General features: G+C 35.5%; 1 protein-coding gene across 8 annotated transcripts in view; it reads left to right on the top strand.

Moving 5' to 3' along the window:
• The first annotated feature begins 1,043 nt into the window (after nt 1–1,043).
• KLRD1 (killer cell lectin-like receptor subfamily D, member 1) overlaps nt 1,044–24,620 on the top strand; it is a 36,987-nt gene continuing 13,410 nt past the window's right edge. For 2 of the 8 annotated variants that reach the window (XR_009494390.1, XR_009494389.1), the window contains exons 1-8: nt 1,044–1,243; nt 2,122–2,214; nt 2,349–2,399; nt 3,901–3,945; nt 4,102–4,253; nt 5,008–5,111; nt 5,894–10,816; nt 23,675–23,770. Coding sequence is in view for 5 of the 8 variants with exons in the window: in NM_001002890.1 (NP_001002890.1) it covers nt 1,237–1,243; nt 2,122–2,214; nt 2,349–2,399; nt 3,901–3,945; nt 4,102–4,253; nt 5,008–5,111; nt 5,894–6,014 (573 nt within the window). In the remaining 3 variants the exon portion in view is untranslated. 8 annotated transcript variants of the gene reach the window in all.

The raw sequence follows: 24,620 nt of genomic DNA, 5'->3' as shown, positions 1-24,620 counted from the left end.
TGCCCTGGGATTCTCCAGGCAAGAACACTGGAGTGGGTTGGCATTTCCTTCTCCAATGCATGAAAGTGAAAGTGAAGTCGATCAGTCGTGTCCGACTCTTAGCGACCCCATGGACTGCAGCCCACCAGGCTCCCCTATCCATGGGATTTTCCAGGCAAGAGGGCTGGAGTGGGGTGCCATTGCCTTCTCCAACATATATGTATACACATGTAGATATGTCTACCTATCTGTATCCATCTTCTACGCTATCCATCTATCTGTTTATCTATCTATATCTTTTGTGTGTATATGCATGAGTGCATTCAGTTATCTTATTTGTGTCTTGACATTTACATTGTTGGACTGGACCAATCTTTGATGGATTTTTACCACGGAGTTAGAGAATTAAATGAGGGAGAGAGAAAGAGTGAGAGAAGAAGAAGGAGACGAGGGGAGACGTCCCTCTGATTCCACCGTTTTTATTTTGCCTTCCATACTTGGGTTAATAAGGCAAGAATGAGAAGTACAGCATGAGAGCTGAAAAGTTCCAACCACTCTGTACTAAAGGAAATAAATGAAAATTAAGAAAACATAGATGGAGAGAGAGGCTTAATTTGAAATTCATCTCATGTGTGCTCTAGAGAAAGACTACCAGCGTTTCAGACATGTGACCTAGCTTTACTATACCTTACCTTACTTTTCTCATTGGTAAAATAAGCATATTTATCTATCTTTATTGTTAAGTCACATTCAGGGGAAAAATAAGCTAACATATTTCATGTGCTTCATGTTTGACACGAGGTAAATAATAAACATTTTTTACGAATAAAAATGGAAAATTCTGTGCAAATTTTTTTGTACTAAGTAAATTTTCCTTTGGTTTGCCCATATATTCCATTTTCCAAGTAACTCTTTAGATGACTTTGATGTTTGAACATTAAAAAAAAACTTTCCTCTGACCTTATTTTGTGATAGTCAAATGGTCTGCATTATGAGGTTCAGTGAGAATTTCCTGTATTGCGGTTCCAGAAGCATTTTAGAAGATAGCGATTTTACTGCTTCTTGTTCATACTACACATCCTTGTCTCGTCAGCAGAAGATACAAGCACATGTTGATTCACAGTTCTTCTTTTTTAAAATTTCTTCACAACTTTTGGGGTTTTGGTAGCCTCCAGCTTAGCTCCATGGACTAACCTCACTATCCTTGAACAAGCATCCACAGTGCCTTATCTGCGTCGACATTAGACAACATCTCACATGGCAGGTATGTGCAGCCCAAGTCATAAAGTGAAAAAATAAAAATAACCAAAAATATATCTCATGGGTATGGCTAATTTTGGGCAACATGTTAAGAAAAAATGTGTACAGTTTTAAGTTTCTCATATATTAGCACTTTTTAATTTCATTTTTCTGATTCTTCACTCTGTCACTTAGAGATGATTTTGTGAAGTATTCTCAAAACAGATTTAAAGAGTGGATTTTGACCAGGATAGCTCTAAATTCTGATTGAGATATAAATTTACCAGGAAAATTATCCTAGGTTTTCCTACCTACCTAATGGGAATCATGTGCTCCACCTTGTGATGCTTATGTTGTTGTTACTAATATAAGTTTGTTATCAATATATCAGGGTTATCCTGGTGGCTCAGACAGTAAAGAGTCTGCCTACAATGAGGGAAACCCATGTTCAATCCCTGGGTTGGGAAGATCCCCTGGAAAAGGGAATGGCACCCACTCCAGTGTTCTTACCTGGATAATTCCATGGACTGAGAAAACAAGTGAGCCACAGTCCGTGGAGTCGCAAAGAGTTGAGTCCATAAAATGGAACTTAGTGCCTGTTTGTCTCTTTTTACTACAGATCTCTAAGCTTCTTTTCAAATTAAAAAGTAAATGGTAAATACATTGTACTGAGACAGAACTGATAAAGAAGAAAAGGTACTGAAAATCTCAATGAAGAACAAAGTACATCATATTGAAATATTGGTATTGGATAGACTTCTCAATGGACTGTCTTCATTTTCAAACATTTTACTGGCAAAATGGGTTATCAAACCAAAGAACCTTTTGGATTCTCTCACTGGTTTCTGCCTTTAAGAACTCCTGTATTTGATCTTTAAATTATTATCCCATCTTTCTTTATAGCTTTTCGGACCACTGCATGGAGGTTGATCTCTGGGGTCTTAGGAGTAATATGCCTTGTGTTGATGGCTGCTTTGGGAGTTCTGTTAAAAAATTGTAAGTTTTCCTAGTCAAGATCAAAATTGTCATGAAACTATCTTATAATAAAAGTTTGATTTTTCTAATGTGGAGTATTTTGTTATTTCATAAAACAGTGTCTGATAAAGTAAATTTCTAATAATTTCTTCCAGCACTTACTAAACGAAGTGTTCAGCCTGGACCCTCTGCAGATCTTCAGGAAGGTAGAGCTCCTACTTTGGAAATCTTTCTTGTTGATAAAGAATAAAATAAGAAGTTTCCTGTTTTTCTCATACAGAAGCTTGATGGAATATTATAGTCATCAAAACTTGCCTGCTTGTTGTAGGATAGTCTTCTTTCATTGTTCACATAAGAATTTATTAGATTTCATCAAATAAGTATTATTTGTATATTTAAATAATAAGGAAAATATTACCCTGAAAAAAATTTTTTCAATGTGAAGTGTTCATGTTTAAGTAGCAAATAAAAAATACATTATATTTTTATATTTATATTATATATATACAGGATACTTACATTAAAGTAAATATTATAGCCAATCCTAATTACCTTATTGTGTTTGTTTATAACCCATACATTTATATCTCTTTACCTTTACCTCTGCTTCTTCCATAACTCAGAAAGCAGCATGGAGATTTTTGCAGTTCTAAACCCTACTTAACACTTAACCTGTGAAAGTCAGCTCAAAGACCTAGCTGTTGTTTTTTTTTTGTCTCAAACACTCTCCAAGTTGTTTTACTGTCTTCTTTGTTCGTATAGCATCTTCATTCATATTTTTTTTTCCTGAGCATTTTCCTGGCTTTATTAAGATACAATTAAGATAGCAATTGACAAATGATGTTGTATAAGTTTAATGTCTGCAATGTGTTGATTTGATGTACTTATTACTATAATATTATTACCACTGTAGCACTAGCTACTGCCTCCATCATGTCACACAACTATCATTTCTGTTTGTGGTAAAAACATTTAAGAACTACTCCTGCAGCAATTCACGAGTATTTATACCACAATACTGTTAGCTCTAGTTATAATGGTGCACAGTAGATTCCCAGAATGAATTCATCTTCTAACTGAAAGCTTCTATTTTTTTTTTTTTAATTGTTTTTGGCCTCACCTCACAGCTTTTGGGATTTTAGTTCCACTATCACAGATTGGACCCAGGTACTCAGCAGTGAAAGCACTGAGTTTTAACCACTGGACCACCAGGAAATTTCCATGTACCTTTTGACCAACATCTCACTATTTCCCCCATATCTCAGCCCTTGTTAACCACCATTCTACTCTACACCCTCAAAATTGTTTATTTGACAAAGATTTGAGTGCCTGCCATGTCATAGAACTTTTATCACCAAGGATGGTCAATACTGAAGACACCATCACTAATATATTTGGTGGTCAGACTTCTGGCTAATCATATTATTTATCATCATTTTGAAAATAAAATATGCAGAATTTTTCTCTCAGAAAATATGCTATAATTCTTTTTTCATTTTAATACTTCTTTCATCTAGTTTACTTTTAATTACATAGAAAAAATCAGCTTTGGATCACTGCCTTAAAAAGGGTTCTTCTAATCACCTCACATCCTACAATCTGCTATACTGTTTATTTGAACACAGTGAATTTCTTGTGTATACTTACCCAGATTAGCATTAAAAATAGTTCATAAAGACTAAAATGTATGCAATTCTCTCTCTCTAGAATATAATCTCCATGAAGAAGAAGAGTCATGTCTGGGTTGTTTAGGTAAATATCTGCTGATGTGTAGTGTATGCAGTAAATTCTCAAAGAATATTTGTAGACACAATTAATAAATAACAAATGCTTTTTGAATGAGAAAGTAGCACTGAAAAGAAACTGGATCTCCAATGTCATCAAGTCATGTTTTATTTTTTCTCTTAGGATCTGGCTGTTATTCTTGCCAAGAAAAGTGGATTGGCTACCAATGCAACTGTTATTTCATTTCTAATGAATTAAAAACATGGAAAGACGGTAGGGATTTTTGTGTTTCTCATAATTCCAGTCTACTTCAGATACAAACCAGAAATGAACCGGTAAGTATTTAATTCTTATTTTCTACATTTTATTTGACCCAGAAAAATATATTATCTATACTTTGATTCAAGTCTTTAATCAGATAGTAAATGGATGATTATATTTGAACTAATTTCCTATACTTTGAAACCACCATAAAATTGAGCCAAACTTTCTTTAAGGTTTACATTATAGGAGTGCTGACAGATAAAATATAAGAAAGTGTTTAGAGAGTATTCAAAGAAGAGATAATAGGTCATTAGTTTTATTCCAAAAACTTTAAACTTTTAGTTCAAGTGAATTTATAACTGATTTTGTAATTATACAACATTTGCTATCACTCAGGTATAATGTGAAATGAATATGTAGAATATTATAAAATAATAACCCAACTCTTAATAAAAAGTTCTGTAGCTTCCTGAAGAAACTGTGGTAAAGATTTATCCCTCCAGACGCGGTTGATTTGGGATCAGATTTGATTATTGATCCCATTTGAAGGAAGTGTTCCATGAAAACTCTCATACCTTTTATGACATCTTTCATTCCTTCAAGAAGTGAGATTTTTGTGGGGTTTTTTTTCCCTCCATAAATGAATGCGCTTGATGAATGAGAAATAGTAGGCATGTGACTGACTCCTTTTCCCAAATTAGAAGTTAAAAATTATTTTAGTGGGTATAATTGAAAAACTGATGTGGACACTGGCCCCCTTAAAAGTACGTGATTCCTAGAGTAGATTCAAAATAGATTAATATGTTGGTCTCTGTTTCCATGCAGGCTTTTATGAAGTTCAGTACCAGTTTTTACTGGATTGGGCTTTCTTATGATGAAGAACATCATGCCTGGTTGTGGGAGGACAATTCTACTCTCTCCCAAGATCTGTAAGTTTCTGGTACCAAAACCTTTTTTCCTGTTCTTTTTGAGTTTATCCTTAGATCTGATCAGAGAATTGAATATCCAGAACCATTATAACTAAGGTATCCTATTTTGGGCATGAAACTATAAAAAAGAGAATAGATACAACATAATAAAATTTTTAACCACATCCACAGCATCCAAGTGTTTGCTCAAGAGCTTTCGACATATGGTTTTGTTTCCTGCCTTGGTACAAGTACTTGGATATGTATGCATATGTACAGAATCTCACATGTATGAAAGCAGTCCGGAGAAAACAGTATGTCCATTATTTTTCTTATTCTGGTGGAGACTGATATTCTCAGCATTGACCCATGTTTCAAATATTCTGGGTTTATTTCCTGTATATTTATAAGCTTCAAATCTCATTTTCATTCTTAAATATGAGATTTAACAGCATCATACATTGAGAAATTTTATAATCTGATTTTTTCTTGGACTAGACTTAGTTAATACATCTTTAATTAACATAGAAGCAAAGAATAACACATATCAAAATTATTAAAAACAACAACAAAATCAAAAAATCCCATCTCAATGCTATTGATTATTGAGCATACTGTGTTTTGGTAACATTGTACTCTGAAATTGTGAAAAATGACTTGAATGAAGAAGATAATGACTCAAGATGTAATATCTCATTCAAATGCTTTTAAATGTTCCCTAATTCTATCATTTAGCAAGAACAGCATCCTTGAACCTTTTCATTTCCTGTTCTTGTATATTAAAATTTTCTTCTTCATTGCAGACTTCCTTTCCTTAAATCTGTAAATCCAAAGAACTGCATTATGTATACCCCAAGAGGAAGGATTTTGGATGCACACTGTGAAAAGAAGTTTCGTTATATCTGTAAACAACAGCTTATTTAGATGTTTCTTGGGGGCAGAAGTGTTGTGCAATGGAAATTCAGTATTACTTAGAATGGTTACAAATTGTATTACCTACCTCTGGGATCTTTGAAATTTCCCAAATTGTGTTTTATCAATCATATACTTTTCATGTATTTGAAAATATATATTTAAATTTTTTATCACTATACAATTGGTATATAACATTATGTTAGTTTTAGGTATACAACATAACAATAACTAAGACAGTATGCCTAATTCATCAACATATATAGTTACAATTTAAAATTTTGCCCTGTGTTTTAAAATTGATGAAATTTGTGTACCTACACCTGAAATTATAGAGTTAAGATAAATAATTTAATGAATGTTCAATGTATATGGTATGGATTTAACAATTTATGCATCTATTTTTGGAAATTATCTCTGCTGAAATTTAAATAAAACTTAATTCAGGCCAAACAATATATATTAACATCATATTAGTTCTTTGTATGGTGTGCTAAATTGGAAAGTCCCATCCTCATCTTTTTTCCTCTGAAAGTAAAAATAATTTTAGTGTTTGTTTTAAGTTTTTGGTGAATATCTATTCATCTATAAATTCTAATTTAGACCTGAACGTGCCATATAATAATTTCTTCATATGTATCACAAGGGTTAAGTAACACATTTGTGTGTCTTATCTTGATGCTACCAAGTTCTGCAGAACAATTGGAAAGTTATATCCAAGTATGTGATCTTACAAGATTGCCTTCACATTTTCCAAGGGGAAGGGGAACCCAAGCTCTGATCACATGAATATACAGTCTTATTTTTTGTTTTTTCAAGTATCTTTCTTGCCTTATGCTTCAGATCAGATCAGATCAGTCGCTCAGTCATGTCCGACTCTTTTCGACCCCATGAATCGCAGCACGCCAGGCCTCCCTGTCCATCACCAACTCCCAGAGTTCACTCATACTCACGTCCATTGAGTCAGTGATGCCATCCAGCCATCTCATCCTCTGTCGTCCCCTTCTCCTCTTACCCCCAATCCCTCCCAGCATCTGACAGTAGAAAAAGCCACTCTTACATGTGCATTTAAGATTTCAATTTCTGATCAATCCCCAAGATCTTTTCCTAAATGGCATGTGGTAAAACACTGGACATTTAGTATTTAAGAGGACAGGGAGCAAGCAGGCTTTTTTATTGAGGGGTTTCTGAGTGGGTCAGTGAAGGGAAGGGAACATGATGAGTTGTGATGCTTGTGACCTGAATAGGTTTTTTCCGACCTCAGAAATATCAAAACCCAATTCCCTCTTTTAAAAAATAACTGTTGAATATACATCTAAAGAAATTTGTACTGACATCTCTATTTGTGCTCTTCTTTTGTATTTCAATTAAATGATTATAATTAAGAGCTCAAGGTTGATTTTCAAAATACAAAGAGTCAGGAAGAGATAAGAACCTCTCATGTTTTATTTCTCAAAATACAATTATAATAGTAATACAACTTGAAACCTTTGTTCTTGTATGAAGATTGACTTAGGAAAAAGCACTTAGGTTATACTATGAAAAACACAGGATAGCTGTAACATCTTTCAGGTATTTAACTTGGACGTGCATTGCACTTTCTACATATTTAAAATGTTTTGCCTTTGCTGTCTGTGTCATTTTTGTAACAATATAGTTTTAAAATTGCATTTATAAAGATCAGTATAGACAAGCTTATTAAGAAAACAGTTTTCTGTTCCAATTGTCCAATCAATCTGTCCTCTTCCTACACAAAAAAATTTCCTCTGAGTATTTTGCTTGTTTGTTTGTTTTTCCTAAGGAGAAAAAATGTAGGAAATATATTTCTGCATAGGATATGCATAGATCTAAGTTTATTTTCTATGCAGGAAATAATAGAATTTTCATAATTTTTGTCAAGGATGAATATCAACTGTGTTCTTATAGCTACATTCAGGCATAGGTTGAAATTGCTATTCTAACATCATCACTCTATGAATTTTACATAGTTCAATCGCTTTTTTTTTACTGAGAACTCATGAAAATTTATTACAATATCACAAGAGCAATGAGGAAACAGAAGGTGTTAAATGTTACAGATTATATCTAATTTCAAAGAATAATCTATTTCAAAGTTGTCTTCACTGAGAAAGGAAAATTCCTGTTGCCTTCTAAAGATAGCTGAGAGGTTTTCTTCAGCTCCCATATCATATCCATATCATCCCATATCATATCCATATCATCAGCTCCTATATCCCATATCATTTCAGCTCCCATATCATTTCAGACTGGGAGCTAACTGAGGTTCAGATAATGAAATACTTATTGCAAAATTCAGACTTAAATTGAAAAAAGTAGGGAAAACCACTAAACCATTAAGGCATGATCTAAATCAAATCCCTTACAATTATACAGTGGAAGTTAGAAATAGATTCAAGGGATTAGATCTGATAGAAAGAGTGCCTGAAGAACTGTGGATGGAGGTTCGTGATATTGTATAGGAGGCAGTGATCAAGACCATCTACAAGAAAAAGAAATGCAAAAAAGCAAAATGGCTGTCTGAGGAGGCCTTACAAAGAACTGTGGAGGGAAGAAAAGCTAAAGGCAAAAGAGAAAATGGAAGATATACCCATTTGAATGCAGATTTTCAAAGGATGGAGAGATAAGAAAACCTTCTTCAGTGATCAATGCAAAGAAATAGAGCAAAACAATAGAATGGGAAAGATGAGAGATTGCTTCAAGAAAATTAGAGATACTAAGGGAACATTTTGTGCTTAGATGGGCTCAATAAAGGACAGAAATTGAATGGACCTAACAGAAGGAGAAGATATTAAGAAGAGGTGGCAAGAATACACAGATGAACTGTACAAAAAAGATCATCATGAGCCAGATAATCACAATGGTGTGATCACTCACCTAGAGCCAGATATCCTGGAATGCAAAGTCAATTGGGCCTTAGGAAGTATCACTACAAAGCTAGTGCAGTTGATGGAATTCTAGTTGAGCTATTTCAAATCCTAAAAGACGATGTTGTGAAAGTGCTGCACTCAAATGCCAGGAAACTTGGAAAACTCAGCAGTGGCCACAGGACTGGAAAAGGTTAGTTTTCATTTCAATCCCAAAGAAAGGCAATGCCAAATAATGTTCAAACTACCACACGATTGCACTCATCTCACATACTACAAAGTAATGCTCAAAATGCTCCGAGCCAGACTTCAACAGTACATGAACCATGAACTTCCAGATGTTCAAACTGGATTTAGAAAGGCAGAGGAACCAGAGATCAAATTGCCAACATCCGTTGGACCATCGATAAAGCACAAGATTTCCAGAAAAACATTTAATTCTGTTTTACTGACTGTGCCAAAGCCTTTGACTGTGTGGATCACAACAAACTATGGAAAATTCTTAAAGAGATGGGAATACCAGACCATCTGACCTGCCTCCTGAGAAACCTGTATGCAGGTCAAGAAGCAACAGTTAGAACGGAACATGGAACAACAGACTGGTTCCAAATTGGGAAAGGAGTATGTCAGGCTGTATATTGTCACCCTAATTATTTAACTTATATTCAAAGTACATCATGAGAAATGCTGGACTGGATGAAGCACAAGCTGGAAACAAGATTTCTGGGAGAAATATCAATAACCTCAGATATGCAGAAGACACCATGCTTATGGCAGAAAGTGAAGAACTAAAGAGCCTCTTGATGAAAGTGAAAGAGGGGAGTGAAAAAGCTGACTTAAAACTCAGCTTTTTCAGAAAAAATTCAGAAAACTAAGATCATGGCATCCAGTCCCATCATTTCATGGCAAATAGATAGGGAAATAATGGAAACAGTGACAGATTTCATTTTGCGGGGCTCCAAAATCACTGCAGATGGTGACTGCAGCCATAAAATTAAAAGATGCTTGCTCCTTGAAAGAAAATCTATGACCAAGCTAGACAGCATATTAAAAAGCAGAGACATTACTTTGCCAGCAAATGTCCATCTAGTCAAAGCTATGGTTTTTCCAGTAGTCATGTATGGATATGAGAGTTGGACTATAAAGAAAGCTGAGTGCTGAAGAATTGATGCTTTTGAACTGTGGTGTGGAGAAGACTCTTGAGAGTCCCTTGGACTGCAAGGAGATCTAACCAGCCCATCCTAAAGGAAATCAGTCCTGAATATTCATTGGAAGGACTGATGCTGAAGCTGAAACTCCAATACTTTGGTCACCTGATACGAAGAGATGACTCATTGGAAATGACCTTGATGCTGGGAAAGGTGGAAGGAGAAGGGGACAACAGAGGATGAGATGGTTGAATGGCATCACTGACTTGATGGACATGAGTTTGAGCAAACTCCAGGAGTTGGTGATGAACGGGAGGCCTGGCTGCTGCAACCCCTGCGGTCACAAAGAGTCAGATGTGACTGAATGACTGAACTGAACTGAACTGATAATTTCAGGGCATTATCATGTAAAGTGCTAGCTTAAAGAAATGTTACTAGTCATCCATGGCAAAGTGTCCTTCTTACTATTGGCCTCATCATATTAATTATAGTCAATCCAGGACCATCTGACTCATTTCATTGTTATTAATTTTTTCTCCCACTCTTACCTGAATTATGTTTCCTTCATCCTGAAAATCTCTTTGTACTCCTTGGGATGGGAACAATTCCTTTTATAGAAAGGTTTTGCACAAAAATTTTGTTTCTTTCTGATATGATGTTTCTGATATATTCTCTGTAGGAGTCACTTACTTTTATTTTGATTTCTGCTTTTTGCTCTGAAATGGGCTGATTTGGAAGGATCGAGGTGAATGACTATCTCACTGTTGGATATAAAGCAAAGGTAAGAGGGTAATGAAATGTGTGAAAAACACACACTATAACAAAACTGTATTTCCATAAGTCATTTCAGTCTTTCTTCATTTAATTCTGTCACTCAGAATATGTTACTCATTACCCTGAATGCATGCAATATGGGTTATGTATTGATGGCTAACAAATTATACGTAGAAACCTAAAACCACACATGTTTATTATCTCTCACTATCTGTGGATCTGGAACTGGACACAGCTTAACTATAGCCTTTGTTCAGGGTCTCACTAGATTGAAACCAAGTTCTTGGCCAGGTGGTATTCTCACCTAAAACTCAAGAGTCCTCTTTCAAGCTCAATCAAGCTTTTGAAAAAAATTTGTTCTGTATGTTTGTAAGACTAATACCCATAGCTTACAAAGGACTCCTCTCTGCATAGATAGTCACACCAGGGTTACTTTCTTCTTCAGGACAAGGAATAGCACCCCTGACTCCTCTCTTTATCATGTCTATGTCTCTTTTGGGCTTCCCTGGAGGCTCAGATGGTAAAGAATCTGCCTGCAATGCGGGATACCTGGGTTGGATCCCTGGGTTGGGAAGATCCCCTGTAGGAGGGCATGGCAACCCACTCCAGTATTCTTGCCTGGGGAATCCCCACAGACAGAGATGCGTGGTGGGCTACAGCCCATGGAGTCGCAAAGAGTTGGACATGACTAAGTGACTAAGCACAGCACTCTTTTAATTGTTTCCCTTATGAGGTCAGGTGTCCCCATAATAATCTGTCTTTTGGTTACCTGAGAGTTGACTAATTTGGAACTTTAATTACATCTGAAAAACAGCTTTATTTTGGCCATTTAATGGAATCTAATTACAGCAGCATCCCATCATATTCACAAATCCCCCCTGTAATTTAGTTGGAAGGGATTATATAGGTGCACACCAGGGAGTGAATACTCTGAGGGTCATTTTAGAGCTCTGTTACCACAACAATTTATCCCCCAAAACTATGCTGTAACTGCTACTCCATTGTTTATTGAATTTATATACTGCCCTTTGATTCCTCATAACTAAGAATTTAGTTCAAATGTGTCATGATAAGTAATCTTTTCAATTGCAATATATTACCTCTAAGTTTTTCTATTGTTGTTGTTGAGTCCCTAAATCGTCTGACTCTTTTTCAACCCCATAGACTGTAGCCAGTCAGGCTCCTTTGTCCGTGGGATTTCCCAGGTAAGAATACTGGAGTGGGTTGCCATTTCCTTCTCCAAGGGATCTTCCCAACGTAGGTATTGAACCCACATCTCTTACATTGGCAGATCAATTCTTTACCACTGAGCTGCCATGGAAGTGACACCTAAATCTGCTTAATGAAATACAGTTATTTTACAGCTGGACTCTTTGCTTACCTCCAGAAAGACTTGAGAATTGTTTATTGGCTGTTGGCCATGATAAGGGCAATTAGTTAACCAACCAAGTAACTAATTAACTCATGACTAATGATGAATTTTTTAAAGCTCAGAATTCCTGAGTGGAATGTATGACCAATTTGTTTATTGATAACGTAAGCTTGAAGTACAGAGAAGGCAATGTCACCCCACTCCAGTACTCTTGCCTGGAAAATCCCATGGACGGAGGAGCAGGGTAGGCTACAGTCCATGGGGTCACTAAGAGTCGGACACAACTGAGCGACTTCACTTTCACTTTTCACTTTCATGCATTGGAGAAGGAAATGGCAACCCACTCCAGTGTTCTTGCCTGGAGGATCCCAGGGATGGGGGAGCCTGGTGGGCTGCCGTCTCTGGGGTCGCACAGAGTTGGACACGACTGAAGCGACTTAGCAGCTTAGCAAGCTTGAAGTAATGAATTAGATATTTAATCTTCACTATGTGAACAGTCTCAGCAGAAAACTGCCTGAGCTGTCCTGTAACCAAGTTTCCACACACATCCATCAGCATAAATACTAGCAGTTTCATCCAGAGAGATGATGAATCATATCTTCAGACAAATAAGAACATTGGGTAGCTTGTTTCTGGATGTTTCTTTGAATTATCTTTCTCCTGTTGTCTTATATTCACTGCCTTTATTAAAAGCTTTACATGAGTATTCTCATTGGAGCCTTCAATTTGTTTCAATTATCTAAACCTGGAAATCTTTGGAACATTTAAACCAACTTTTTCATTTCCATAATTTTGGAACTTTTGAAACATCTTTTATCCTAGTGTAGGGGTTGGAAAACTTTCCCTAAAGAACTGGATAGTAAATATTTTCAACATTGTAAGTTAGTCTCTGTTGAAACTTCTCAACTCTGTGATTTGTAGTGCAAAAGAATACATAAATTAATAGTTTGACTGCATTACAAAAGCACTTTATTTTCAAAGACAAATGATTGGACAAATGTTCACCAACCCCTGTCAAAATGTGTAAAAGAAGACTATATGGACATCAGTGCTACTCTGCACTTCGCTTTATCCTTTTCCTGGTTGTATCTTACCAGTTGTAAATGTACTTACAAATTTTGCTGTATAAAATCAGTTGTATCTTATTAATATCAGTCTGTACTACCTATTATAAAACCTGCATTATAAAATCCAATGTGACAATCTTCCTCTGTATGTTTTTACTTTATTGAGCACAATAAAATGGTTAGACTTGCATTTTTTCCAGCCATTAAAAGCTCCTTTTGTTTGTTAAAACAATAAATAATAACACAGTGAGAACACAGTGAGGCTATAAGAAAGCAAATGCATACATGGAGAACATAGCTGCCTCAGGTTATCATGTTAGATGCTCATTCACTGCGAACTCATGAATCTTCCATACAGGCTTTTAGAGGTTATGAGTGTGGAATAAATTTGAAGTAAAGATCTGAAAGAAAGAGTACTGTAGTAAATACTACCAAATCCTCAGTTTTATATAGCAAAGATGGTTGCTTGATTCCAAATATCCCTCGAACTTCCTTCTCATTTGTAAAAGCAATAAAGGAAACAAATAAAATGATAAAAGATCCATGTTCTTTCATCATCTTCATAGACGGAGCACCACAACCAACAAATTATCTCTAGGTAGAAATACAGCAATATTAAGGAGTTCTTGCTCCAGTCTACCACTGAATGCTTATGGTGCTGGTTAGGGAAATTAGTCCTTAAAATTGTCTATGAGAAAGTGAAAATAGAGAACATAGCTTAAGTGTAGACACAATGAACCTATAAAGATAAACCTGCAACAGTAAGTTCCAAAATACTTAACAAAGGTTGAGACTCGGTAGTTTATAAAACTGGAAAAAGGTTTGAAATGGAAGACAAGAAGTGAGAAACTTGGGAAAGCATTTTTTTTCCTTAGTATTTTTTTTTCCTATTATCTGAGAAACAGGTAATACACATAGGGTGATATCTCATAGAGCTGTGAGTACAAAAGCAAAGATTTAATTTGGAGGATTTAAGACTACTGAGGAAATGAAAGACAAGAAAGACATCCCTTTGGCCTCCCTACTTCTATCGCAATATACCATCCAGGAAGGAAACTGTCAAGAATAGGGCAGAACTGACAGAAGAGGGAGCTCTCTAACTAGGAACCTTAACCATTAAGTAAATGCACTTGTGCTCAGTCTCTCAGCATTGCCCTACTCTTTGCAAGCCTAAGAACAGTAGCCCTCCAGACTCCTCAGTCCATGAAATTTTCTAGGCAAGAATACTGAGGCGGGTAGCCAATTCACTATTCCAGGGGATCTTCCCAATTCAGGGATCCAGCCTGCATCTCTTGAGTCTCCTGTATTGGCAGGCAGATTCTTTACCACTGCTGCCACTTGGGAAGTTCTATTAGATAAATAGGAGTAGAAAAAACAGATTTCATCTATATAGGCCACTTTAAAAAATCAAGAATGTGAAATATAATATTTTTACCTACAAAAAGTCATCCACCTAAAAAAAGGAAACAACCATAAGGCTAAAGAAGACTATATATGTCCCACAAATTAAATTAGATATTTTCATACAGTCATGAAAAGAAATGCACACACACACAAATATTGAAATAAAGCAGAAGTTAATGATGCTCAGGAAAGCAATAGAGAGCTAAAAGCTAAGAGATGAATTAAGATTTATAAGGTAAAAGGAAGTGAAAAAAAGCAATGGATGAAATTCTGATACTATGTACCTATGAGAATTAAATGACAAAGAAAGACATTTTATAATGATAAAAGCCAAATGCTACCGTGAAGATTAAATAATACTGAATTCATCTAGGAAATAACAGTGAGTATATAATATAAAAATTCTAGGAAATGAAAGAAGAAATACATAGTAATGTGTTCACAAAAAGTGACTTAACAGGTCACTCTGAATATAAAACAGAAAGTTTGGACAAAAAATAAGCTATATTACAGATGATGTAAATGATATAGTCAATGTGGTAGATATTCTGGACACAAACTGACCACTATACACTGATAATATAAAATATACCTTCCTTCTAAATGTACCTGAAACATCTGCAAAAATTGAATATATAGAACTCTTGAAAAAAGTAAAAAGGTATAGATACTTCCTTAACTCGATAAAATACATATACACACTTATGTGTGTGTATGTGTGTCTGTGTATTCTAAAGTTAGAATTTTACTTGTAGAAATCTAATGAAAAAAGTGTAAAAATTTCCTGAAACACAAAAAAATAGGCTTCAAAAATATAAAGCTATTTTCTGGTTTAGGTTAAGACCTTTTATTAAGTTAATTTATAAATTTGAAGTGATACCAATAAAAATCCAATGACAGATGGACCAAGTTGACACTGAAGTTCATATGGGAAACTTAGCACATAATATACAGTCAATATGACTGTAAAAGTATAGTTATGAGGAAGTACTAAACCTACTAATTATTAAAACATACCTCAAAAGCCTCCAGGTAAAACAGTGTCCTTGGTAATGACACACAAATAGGCAGACCAAAGAAATAGAACAGAAAGGCCAGAAATAGTGTCAATTTATCAATACATATAGAAATTTAGATTACAATAAAGGTGGTGTCCTCAAATCATAGACTTTTAAATAGATACTATTATTTGGAAAACTAGGTAGGCATTTGTAAAAGATTAAAATTAGATATATGTGCAGCTAGAATTACTCAAGAGTACAACCTTCAACTACATTAAGAGAAAGATAACTTTCCAAAAAGGATTTTGTTAGTGACAGTGATAAAGTAATGGAGGTTTAAAGTCTCTAGAGGCTTAGACAAAGTTTAATTTGAATTCTCAGTCAAATTCTGACTATATTTGATGTTTCAAGCAAATAATTTTATTATCAGAGCCTCAATTTTTAATGTACACAGTGGGACTATCTACCTGTGGATTTGCTGAGAAATTAAAAAAAAAACACCTGAAAAGTAAGCATACAAAACAGAAGTGAGAACATAGTTGATGCTCAGTTAAGATCCGCTGGAGGAGGAAATGGCAAACCCCTCCAGTATTCTTGCCTGAAACATTCCATGGACAGAGGTACCTGGTGGGTGACAGTCCATGGGGTCGCAAAGAGTTGAACACGACTGAGCGATGAGCAACTACGCACACAGCTGTTTTCTTGCTCTGGATTTTCTAGGCTCCTTTGCCATGTTGCTATCTTCCAGAAGTGGGAGAGAGGTGCTAACAGAGATAGAGAAGAAAATGTAAGAATAATCTCACTGAAGAATAAAGTACTCCACTTAAAAATCATGGAGTTAGGGGCTTGAAAAGAACATCTTCCTTTTCCAATGTTTTGTTGCACAAACGACTACATATCAAATACATGACCTAAAGGCTAAGAGATACATTTAAATATTTACTACAAGGATCCTTTTGAATCCTCCCTTGATAGTTCCCACTTTTAAGATCTCCCTCCCTTGACTTTGTGGATCACAACAAACAATGGAAAATTGTTAAAGAGATGGGAATACCAGACCACTGACCTGCCTCCTGAGAAATCTGTATGCGGGTCAAGAAGCAACAGTTAGAACCAGACATGGAACAACAGACTAGTTCGAAATCGGGAAAGGAGTATGTCAAGGCTGTATATTGTCACCCTGCTTATTTAACTTATATGCAGAATACATCATGAGAAATGCTGGAATGGATGAAGCACAAGCTGCAATCAAGATTTCCAGGAGAAATATCAATAACCTCAGATATGCAGAAGACACCCCACTTATGTGTCTTCTGTGAAGAACTAAAGTGAAGAACTAAAGAGCCTCTTGATGAAAGTCAAAGAGAAGAGTGAAAAAGCTGGCTTAAAACTAAACATTCAGAAAACTAAGATCATGGCAATCTGGTCCTATCACTTTATGGCAAATAGATGGGGTAACAATGGAAACAGTGGGAGACATTTTTTGGGTTCCGAAATCACTGCAGATGGTGACTGCAGCCATAAAATTAAAAGATGCTTGCTCCTTGGAAGAAAAGCTATGACTAACCTAGATAGCATATTAAAAAACAGAGACATTACTTTGCAAACAAAGGTCTGTCTAGTCAAGGCTATGGTTTTTCCAGTAGTCATGTATGGATGTGAGAGTTGGACTATAAGGAAAGCTGAGGGCCAAAGAATTGATGCTTTTGAATTGTGGTGTTGGAGAAGACTCTTGAGCACCCCTGGATTGCAAGAAGATCCAACCAGCCCATCCTAAAGGAAATAAGTCCTGAATATTCATTGGAAGGACTGGATGCTGAAGCTGAACCTCCAATACTTTGGCCACCTGATGCAAAGAACTGACACATTGGAAAAGACCCTGATGCTGGGAAAGATTGAAGGCAGGAGAAGAAGGGGACAACAGAGGATGAGATGGTTGGATGGCATCACCGACTCAATGGACGTGAGTTTGAGTGATCTCCTGGAGTTGGTGATGGACAGGGAGGCCTGGTGTGCTGCAGTCCATGGGGTCCAACAAAGAGTTAGACATGGCTGAGCAACTGAACTGAACTGAATTGAACTGAGCTCCCTTGACTCTTCTCTCCATTGCTTCCTCTGCATTTTTTCAGCCTTCTCCATTAAGGCTTATTTCCAAGACTTTAGAAGTCTTGCACCTTGTATTGAATTTTGGTGTGAATCTTGTTTTAAAATGATTAAGCATTTCTAATGAAGTTTTTATGAGACTCCAAGCTTTTCAGAAGTATTTTCACTATAAATGTTTTATTTTGCCAATACATAACATTTTAAACATTTCATGTACTTCCTGAAACCTGAACCTAATCTCATAAATATCTAATGCCTTCTTACAACATTTTTCTAAACACAGTTTTCAGGTAAATTCTCTCCAGAAACCACCATAATCTTTCAGGTTCTAATATCTGTAAATATTATGAACCAATCCCAGTGGCTGGTTTAATCTGAAAATAGAGGATTTCAGTATTTCCCCATTCAGGAGTATGAGAGAATGCAACAGTAAGAGTCTCCCTTTCTCCATTGTAGGGTGGTCCAATTCCAATGTTCACTGATGTAAGGATGATAGTAAATGTTTCACATCTCTGTGTTAATGAATAATGGAAATATGAGCTTGATATGCAAGCTTGTTTCCTCTCTGAGTACATATGATTACATAAAAGATTACAAACAAATCACAGTGAACTCTGATTACCTGCCTGGGATTGCTCAGAGCCCTTGCTGTGTTTCTCTTTTCCTTTGCTCCTTTGCTCCTGCTGTTAACTACATGACTCAGGAAATAATTCAAAATTGAAGCATTTCTAACTCCTTCTTATCCTGTATCCATCTCAAAATCCAATTGCCAACATGAATTCCTTCTTTTTTTGAGTGATTCCTAAAACTTTTTATCACTTTTCTGTGATAATGTAGCCTTTCTTTCATGACTCACTTCCACGATTTCAGTGTTGTGCATGTGGCAACATTTGAATTATTACCATAAACTGTGATTTGTGAGTATTAATGAGAGAAAAGTAAATAAGACATTATCGCTAGGATAGCATGTAACCAGATTTTCAGCTAATATTTTTTAAGTTTAGCAACCTTTGGAGAAAAATAAAAACACTTCCTGAACATCTATCGAAATTCCACAACTAAACTACCTAATTAAGGTGCAAATACTTTTTTTCCCCAATTTACTTTTGGCTAAAAAATTTAGTCAATATACAAGGTTCTTTCCTGGCCCAGTAAATGTGAAAATGCTATTAATAAGTTATTGGTAATATTAGTTATAATAACATAATAAGAATAACTTATTGTTAAACTTATTGAACAACTTGTAATTAATAAATTATTGTAATTAATTGTAATTAATAAATAACCCTTTATAATATGGTGTAAAGCATTATTTCTGACTTATTTAGTCATATCCCTGTGCACTTCACACTTCAGTGAATATAGTAGTTTCTTAATTAATTTTGACTCATCAGTTTAGTTCAGTTCAGTCGCTCAGTCATGTCTGACTCTTTGCAACCCCATGAATCACAGCACGCCAGGCCTCCCTGTCCATCACCAACTCCCGGAGTCCACCCAAACCCATGTCCATCAAGTCGGTGATGCCATCCAGCCATCTCATCCTCTGTTGTCCCCTTCTTCTCCTGCCCCCAATCCTTCCCAGCATCAGAGTCTTTTCCACTGAGTCAATTCTTCACATCAGGTCGCCAAAGTACTGGAGTTTCAGCTTTAGCATCAGTCTTTCCAATGGATATTCAAGACTGATTTCTTTTTGGATGGACCTGTTAGATCTCTTTGCTGTCCAAGGGACTCTCAAGAGTCTTCTCCAACACCACAATTCAAAAGCATCAATTCTTCAGTGCTCAGCTTTCTTCATAGTCCAACTCTCACATCCATACATGACTACTGGAATAACTATAGCCTTGACTAGACGGATCTTTGTTGGCAAAGTAATGTCTCCACTTTTTAGTATGCTGTCTAGCTTGGTCATAGCTTTTCTTCTGGAGTGAGCGTCTTTTAATTTCATGGCTGCAGTCACCATCTGCAGTGATTTTGGAGCCCCAAAAAATAAAGTCTGACACTGTTTCCACTGTTTCCCCATCTATTTCCCATGAAGTGATGGGACCGGATGCCATGATCTTAGTTATATGAATGTTGAACTTTAAGGCAACTTTTTCACTCTCCTCCTTCACTTTCACCAAGAGTCTTTTTAGTTCCTCTTCACTTTCTGACATAATGGTGGTGTCGTCTGGATATCTGAAGTTATTGATATTTCCCACAGCAATTTTGATTCCCGCTTGTTTGCTCATAGAAATGAAAAAAAAAAAAAAAAAAGGATGTTTTTTGATTGAATAAATACTAGTAAAAAATGTTGAAAATTCAAACATTAATTATGTTTTATATTCCACCCTTAGACTCTGGCTTCTGTGCTTGTCCAGAAAGTAGATTGAATACAGATGTAACTGTTAGTTCTTTCAGTTTAGTTCAGTCACTCAGTCGTGTCCAACTCTTTGCGACCCCATGAATTGCAGCACGCCGGGCCTCCCTGTCCATCACCAACTCCCGGAGTTCACTCAGACTCATGTCCATCGCGTTGGTGATGCCATCCAGCCATCTCATCCTCTGTCGTCCCCTTCTCCTCCTGCCCCCAATCCCTCCCAGCATCAGAGTGTTTTCCAATGAGTCACTTCTTTGCATGAGGTGGCCAAAGTACTGGAGTTTCAGCTTTAGCATCACTCTTTCCAAAGAACACCCAGGACTGATCTGATTCCAGCTGTGCTTCTTCCAGAGCAGCGTTTCTCATGATGTACTCTGCATATAAGTTAAATAAGCAGGGTAACAATATACAAGATTGCTGGGAGAAATATCAATAACCTCAGATATGCAGATGACACCACCCTTATGGCAGAAAGTGAAGAGGAACTAAAAAGCCTCATGATGAAAGTGAAAGTGGAGAGTGAAAAAGTTGGCTTAAAGCTCAACATTCAGAAAACTAAGATCATGGCATCTGGTCCCATCACTTCATGGGAAATAGATGGGCAAACAGTGGAAACTGTCAGTCTTTGTTTTTTGGGGGCTCCAAAATCACTGCAGATGGTGACTGCAGCCATGAAATTAAAAGACGCTTACTCCTTGGAAGGAAAGCTATGGCCAATCTAGATAGCATATTGAAAAGCAAAGATATTACTTTGCCAACAAAGGTACATCTAGTCAAGGCTATGGTTTTTCCAGTGGTCATGTATGGATGTGAGAGTTGGACTGTGAAGAAGGCTGAGCACTGAAGAATTGATGCTTTGGAACTGTGGTGTTGGAGAAGACTCTTGAGAGTCCCTTAGACTGCAAGGAGATCCAACCAGTCCATTCTGAAGGAGATCAGCCCTGGGATTTCTTTGGAAGGAATGATGCTAAAGCTGAAAGTCCAGTGCTTTGGCCACTTCATGTGAAGAGTTGACTCATTGGAAAAGACTCTGGTGCTGGGAAGGATTGGGGGCAGGAGGAGAAGGGGACGACAGAGGATGAGATGGCTGGATGGCATCATTGACTCGACGGACGTGAGTTTGAATGAACTCTGGGAGTTGGTGATGGACAGGGAGGCCTGGCGTGCTGCTATTCATGGGGTCACAAAGAGTTGGACACGACTTAGTGACTGAACTGAATTGAAGCTAAAATAATGCTAGAATTGTCAAAATGTTTTAAGTGTTTTCTATTCCACCAAGAGTTAAATTATTTTGGGAAAATGAATTTTATTTAAATGTGAATAATTCATTGATTAGTATTTGTAGTTTTGTTTTTTAGTGACTATAGCAGATTTAAATTATTTGGGAATTAATTACCCACTAATAATAAATGCTGAGAACTGTGAAAATTTGCATGCACCATCTAATGATGAAAAATAGTACTTACCTTAGAACAGAAAGAGTTGATAAAGAGACATGACAAGTGTCTATAAATAATAGTTCCAAAATAGCATGTAAAATGTAAATATAAAATGAATGTAAAATGTAATAAAGTCCACTGGAAATAATTAAAAGCACTTGAAGCTATCTTTAAAAAAAAAAACAATAAATGATGTATTCAAGTATGTCTGTGACAAAGCATGGGTTGAGTAAAACTGGTCTTTAGTGAAAATATGTTAGGTATCTTGTGTAATTTAAGGTAAGATTGATGACATGCCCAATCTAGAGATGATACAGAGCTAAACTGAGCAGCAGTAAAACAGTTTCCTGTGTGGCTACATCCAGAGCACTCTTATTCTTGAATTCTGCTCTCACCTGTCAGAGTCTCTCATATGACAGGCAAAGGCATTATTAGCCTGTGTATTTCTTTTCTTGGCTTACTTTCTGGGCTCTTGATGATCAAAATTCTTAAATTCAAACTGCTGTGATAAAAGATAAGATTGCTTCTTCCGAGGATATAGACACACACTCAAGTTCAGACGCTGTCTTCTAAAAATCAGGTATTTGTTAATTTCCCAGATTTCTATTGTTTCTCAACGTGTATTTTTGGAATTTTGAGTGAATTTGGATCAAATAAACTGAAGTTATAGATGCAAAGACAAACTTGTATATCAATATGTAGATATGTTTTAAAAATAATAATATAATTTTATATGATTATATATAATTTTCAATCATATATATATATACATTTATATATCTCTATAAATATCACTTGGGAGAAAAGGAAATAAAAGTATTATTATCACTGATACTATTTAATTTGACATTTTATGATACCTTGACATTATTAACTGGAATAAATTTGAGGTTTAAAGAAAATAAATGAGGAAATATAAAATTCCAAAAGGGTAAAGCATAATTAGACATAATTAAACTATGCATAAATTGGATATATTATCCTTTAGTAATAGCATAAAAATTTTTCACAATGATTCCTATCAAATTTTCTAAAATGTTTAATCATGAAAAGTATTTTTCAAATTATTTCAGATTAATGTTTAATACACAAACTGTTACTTTTTATACTTCATATAGAAAGCTAATGAACAATTAAAGCAATAACAAAGGTTAATAAGATGTATTAAGAAATTCACAATACATTGGGGACACGTTAATGAAAGATAAGATAAGGTAAAAGGAGATAACTAATTGGATGGTGATAAACGAAAAATAATGAGAAAAATTGGAAAAAGAGATTAATTGTTATTGGAGGATCTGGAAATTTTATTAAAGGTGGTAGAATTTGATCTACAGAATCATTATGAGCAAATAGAGGAGGAAAATGTACTTGAGAAGGAAGAATTTGAGCAAAACACTGAAATTGGAGAAGTGCTTGTGGTATGTTGAGAAAGAACAAATGTGTCAGTGGAATTATGGGGAAAATGAAAATAAATTGAGTTGAAAGATAAGACTAGAAAGAAAGCAGGAACAGGTGAAATTGTGAAAGAATGGAAGTGCCAAGCTATAAGGATAAATTTCAGTCGAAAGAATTCAGTAAAGCCATCAGATCATCTTTTGCGTTTTTACTTATAAATAAATGATATTAACAGATTTGCAATTGTGAGTAGATAATATTTAAAAGGCCAAAAGTAATATACTATAGCAACTACTTTGCGTGTGTGCTCAGTCGCTCAGCTGTGTCCATCTCTTTGTGACCCCATGGACTACAGCCCCCCAGGATCCTCTGTCCAGGGAATTTTCCCCCATGAATGCTGTAGTGGGTTGCCATTTCATCCTCCAAAGGATCTTCCTGACCCAGGGATTAGACCTGCTTCTCCTGCATTGGCAGGTGGATTCTTTACCACTGAGCCACTTGAGAAGTCCTACGAACTCATTAAGTAACAGTTAAAAATTAATATTTCTTCATTCTTAAAATATTTTCATATTTGTAATTGTATTCTAACCAATTAGAATTCACTAGTTATTCAAATTCAATCCCAATATCATTTTATTCAATACCAATTTTACTTATGGATTTCACAATTTACATGAATTTAAAATGAATTTTTTTGTTCATTTTCTTGTATCTCTGCCTTTCAGTAATGAGTGAAGAAGTTGTAACTTACTCCGATTTGCTATTTCAACCATCATCTCAGCCACAGAGGGGACAAAGACTTGAAACTACCAAGAGAAAAGGTCTTTCATGTTTTCTACTTAAAAAATACGCAGAAATTATTCATTATCATGCTTATATGCACACACACATGATCTAAATGTTTTTTCTCTTACTAAACAAAGAAAATAAGTGCTTTTGAGGGAAGATTATATTTTTCCCCATGAGAGTCATCACTGTAACTATGTTGTAAACATAATATCAGCATTTTTAGACTGAATGAAATGTTTGAGGATCGAGATATGCTGTTTATCATTTTCTATCATTTAAGATATCAACACTATATAGTAGGATATTTGGAAAATAGAGAAGTGAGAAAATGAAGAGATAATTTCATTATTCTAACGCAGTTGCTGTGAATTAGGGACTATTTTTCTTGTTTTCCTGGTTTGTGTATTTGCTGGCATAGTGTGTTCAAAGTGTACTTTTTCAAGTGCCGTGCTTCTTGATACACAAACGCCAATGTTATTAATTTACTGGTGCGTATGATTCTATGGATCCAATGATATATCTTCCTATCATTTAAAATTTGCTTTCATTTGTACTTTTCCTGTTGCTAATTTGCAATCCTCATATGTTTTAAATCAATAAGTAGAATGATTAGAAGTGAACTGTGTATCAGTGTCCTAGTTCTATTTTGTCTTACATCAAATGGATATTCAATACTTTGGCTAAGATGTATTATTTTAATGGGAACCTCAATTGATTACTTTCCAAATTTTTAGATTGTTAATTATTACAATACAGTTTATGATATACAGATTCACCATGAGGTTAATGAAGAAGTATTTTTAAATTTTGCTTAATATATTGTTAACAAATTTTTAAAGATCCTTTAATACCTAATACACTCTGCTTGTTATAGATTCAGAA

The sequence above is a fragment of the Bos taurus genome, chromosome 5 (genome assembly GCF_002263795.3).
Source record: "Bos taurus isolate L1 Dominette 01449 registration number 42190680 breed Hereford chromosome 5, ARS-UCD2.0, whole genome shotgun sequence".
In the NCBI taxonomy this organism is placed as follows: domain Eukaryota; kingdom Metazoa; phylum Chordata; class Mammalia; order Artiodactyla; family Bovidae; genus Bos; species Bos taurus.
This window is presented reverse-complemented; position numbering and strand designations above follow the sequence as displayed.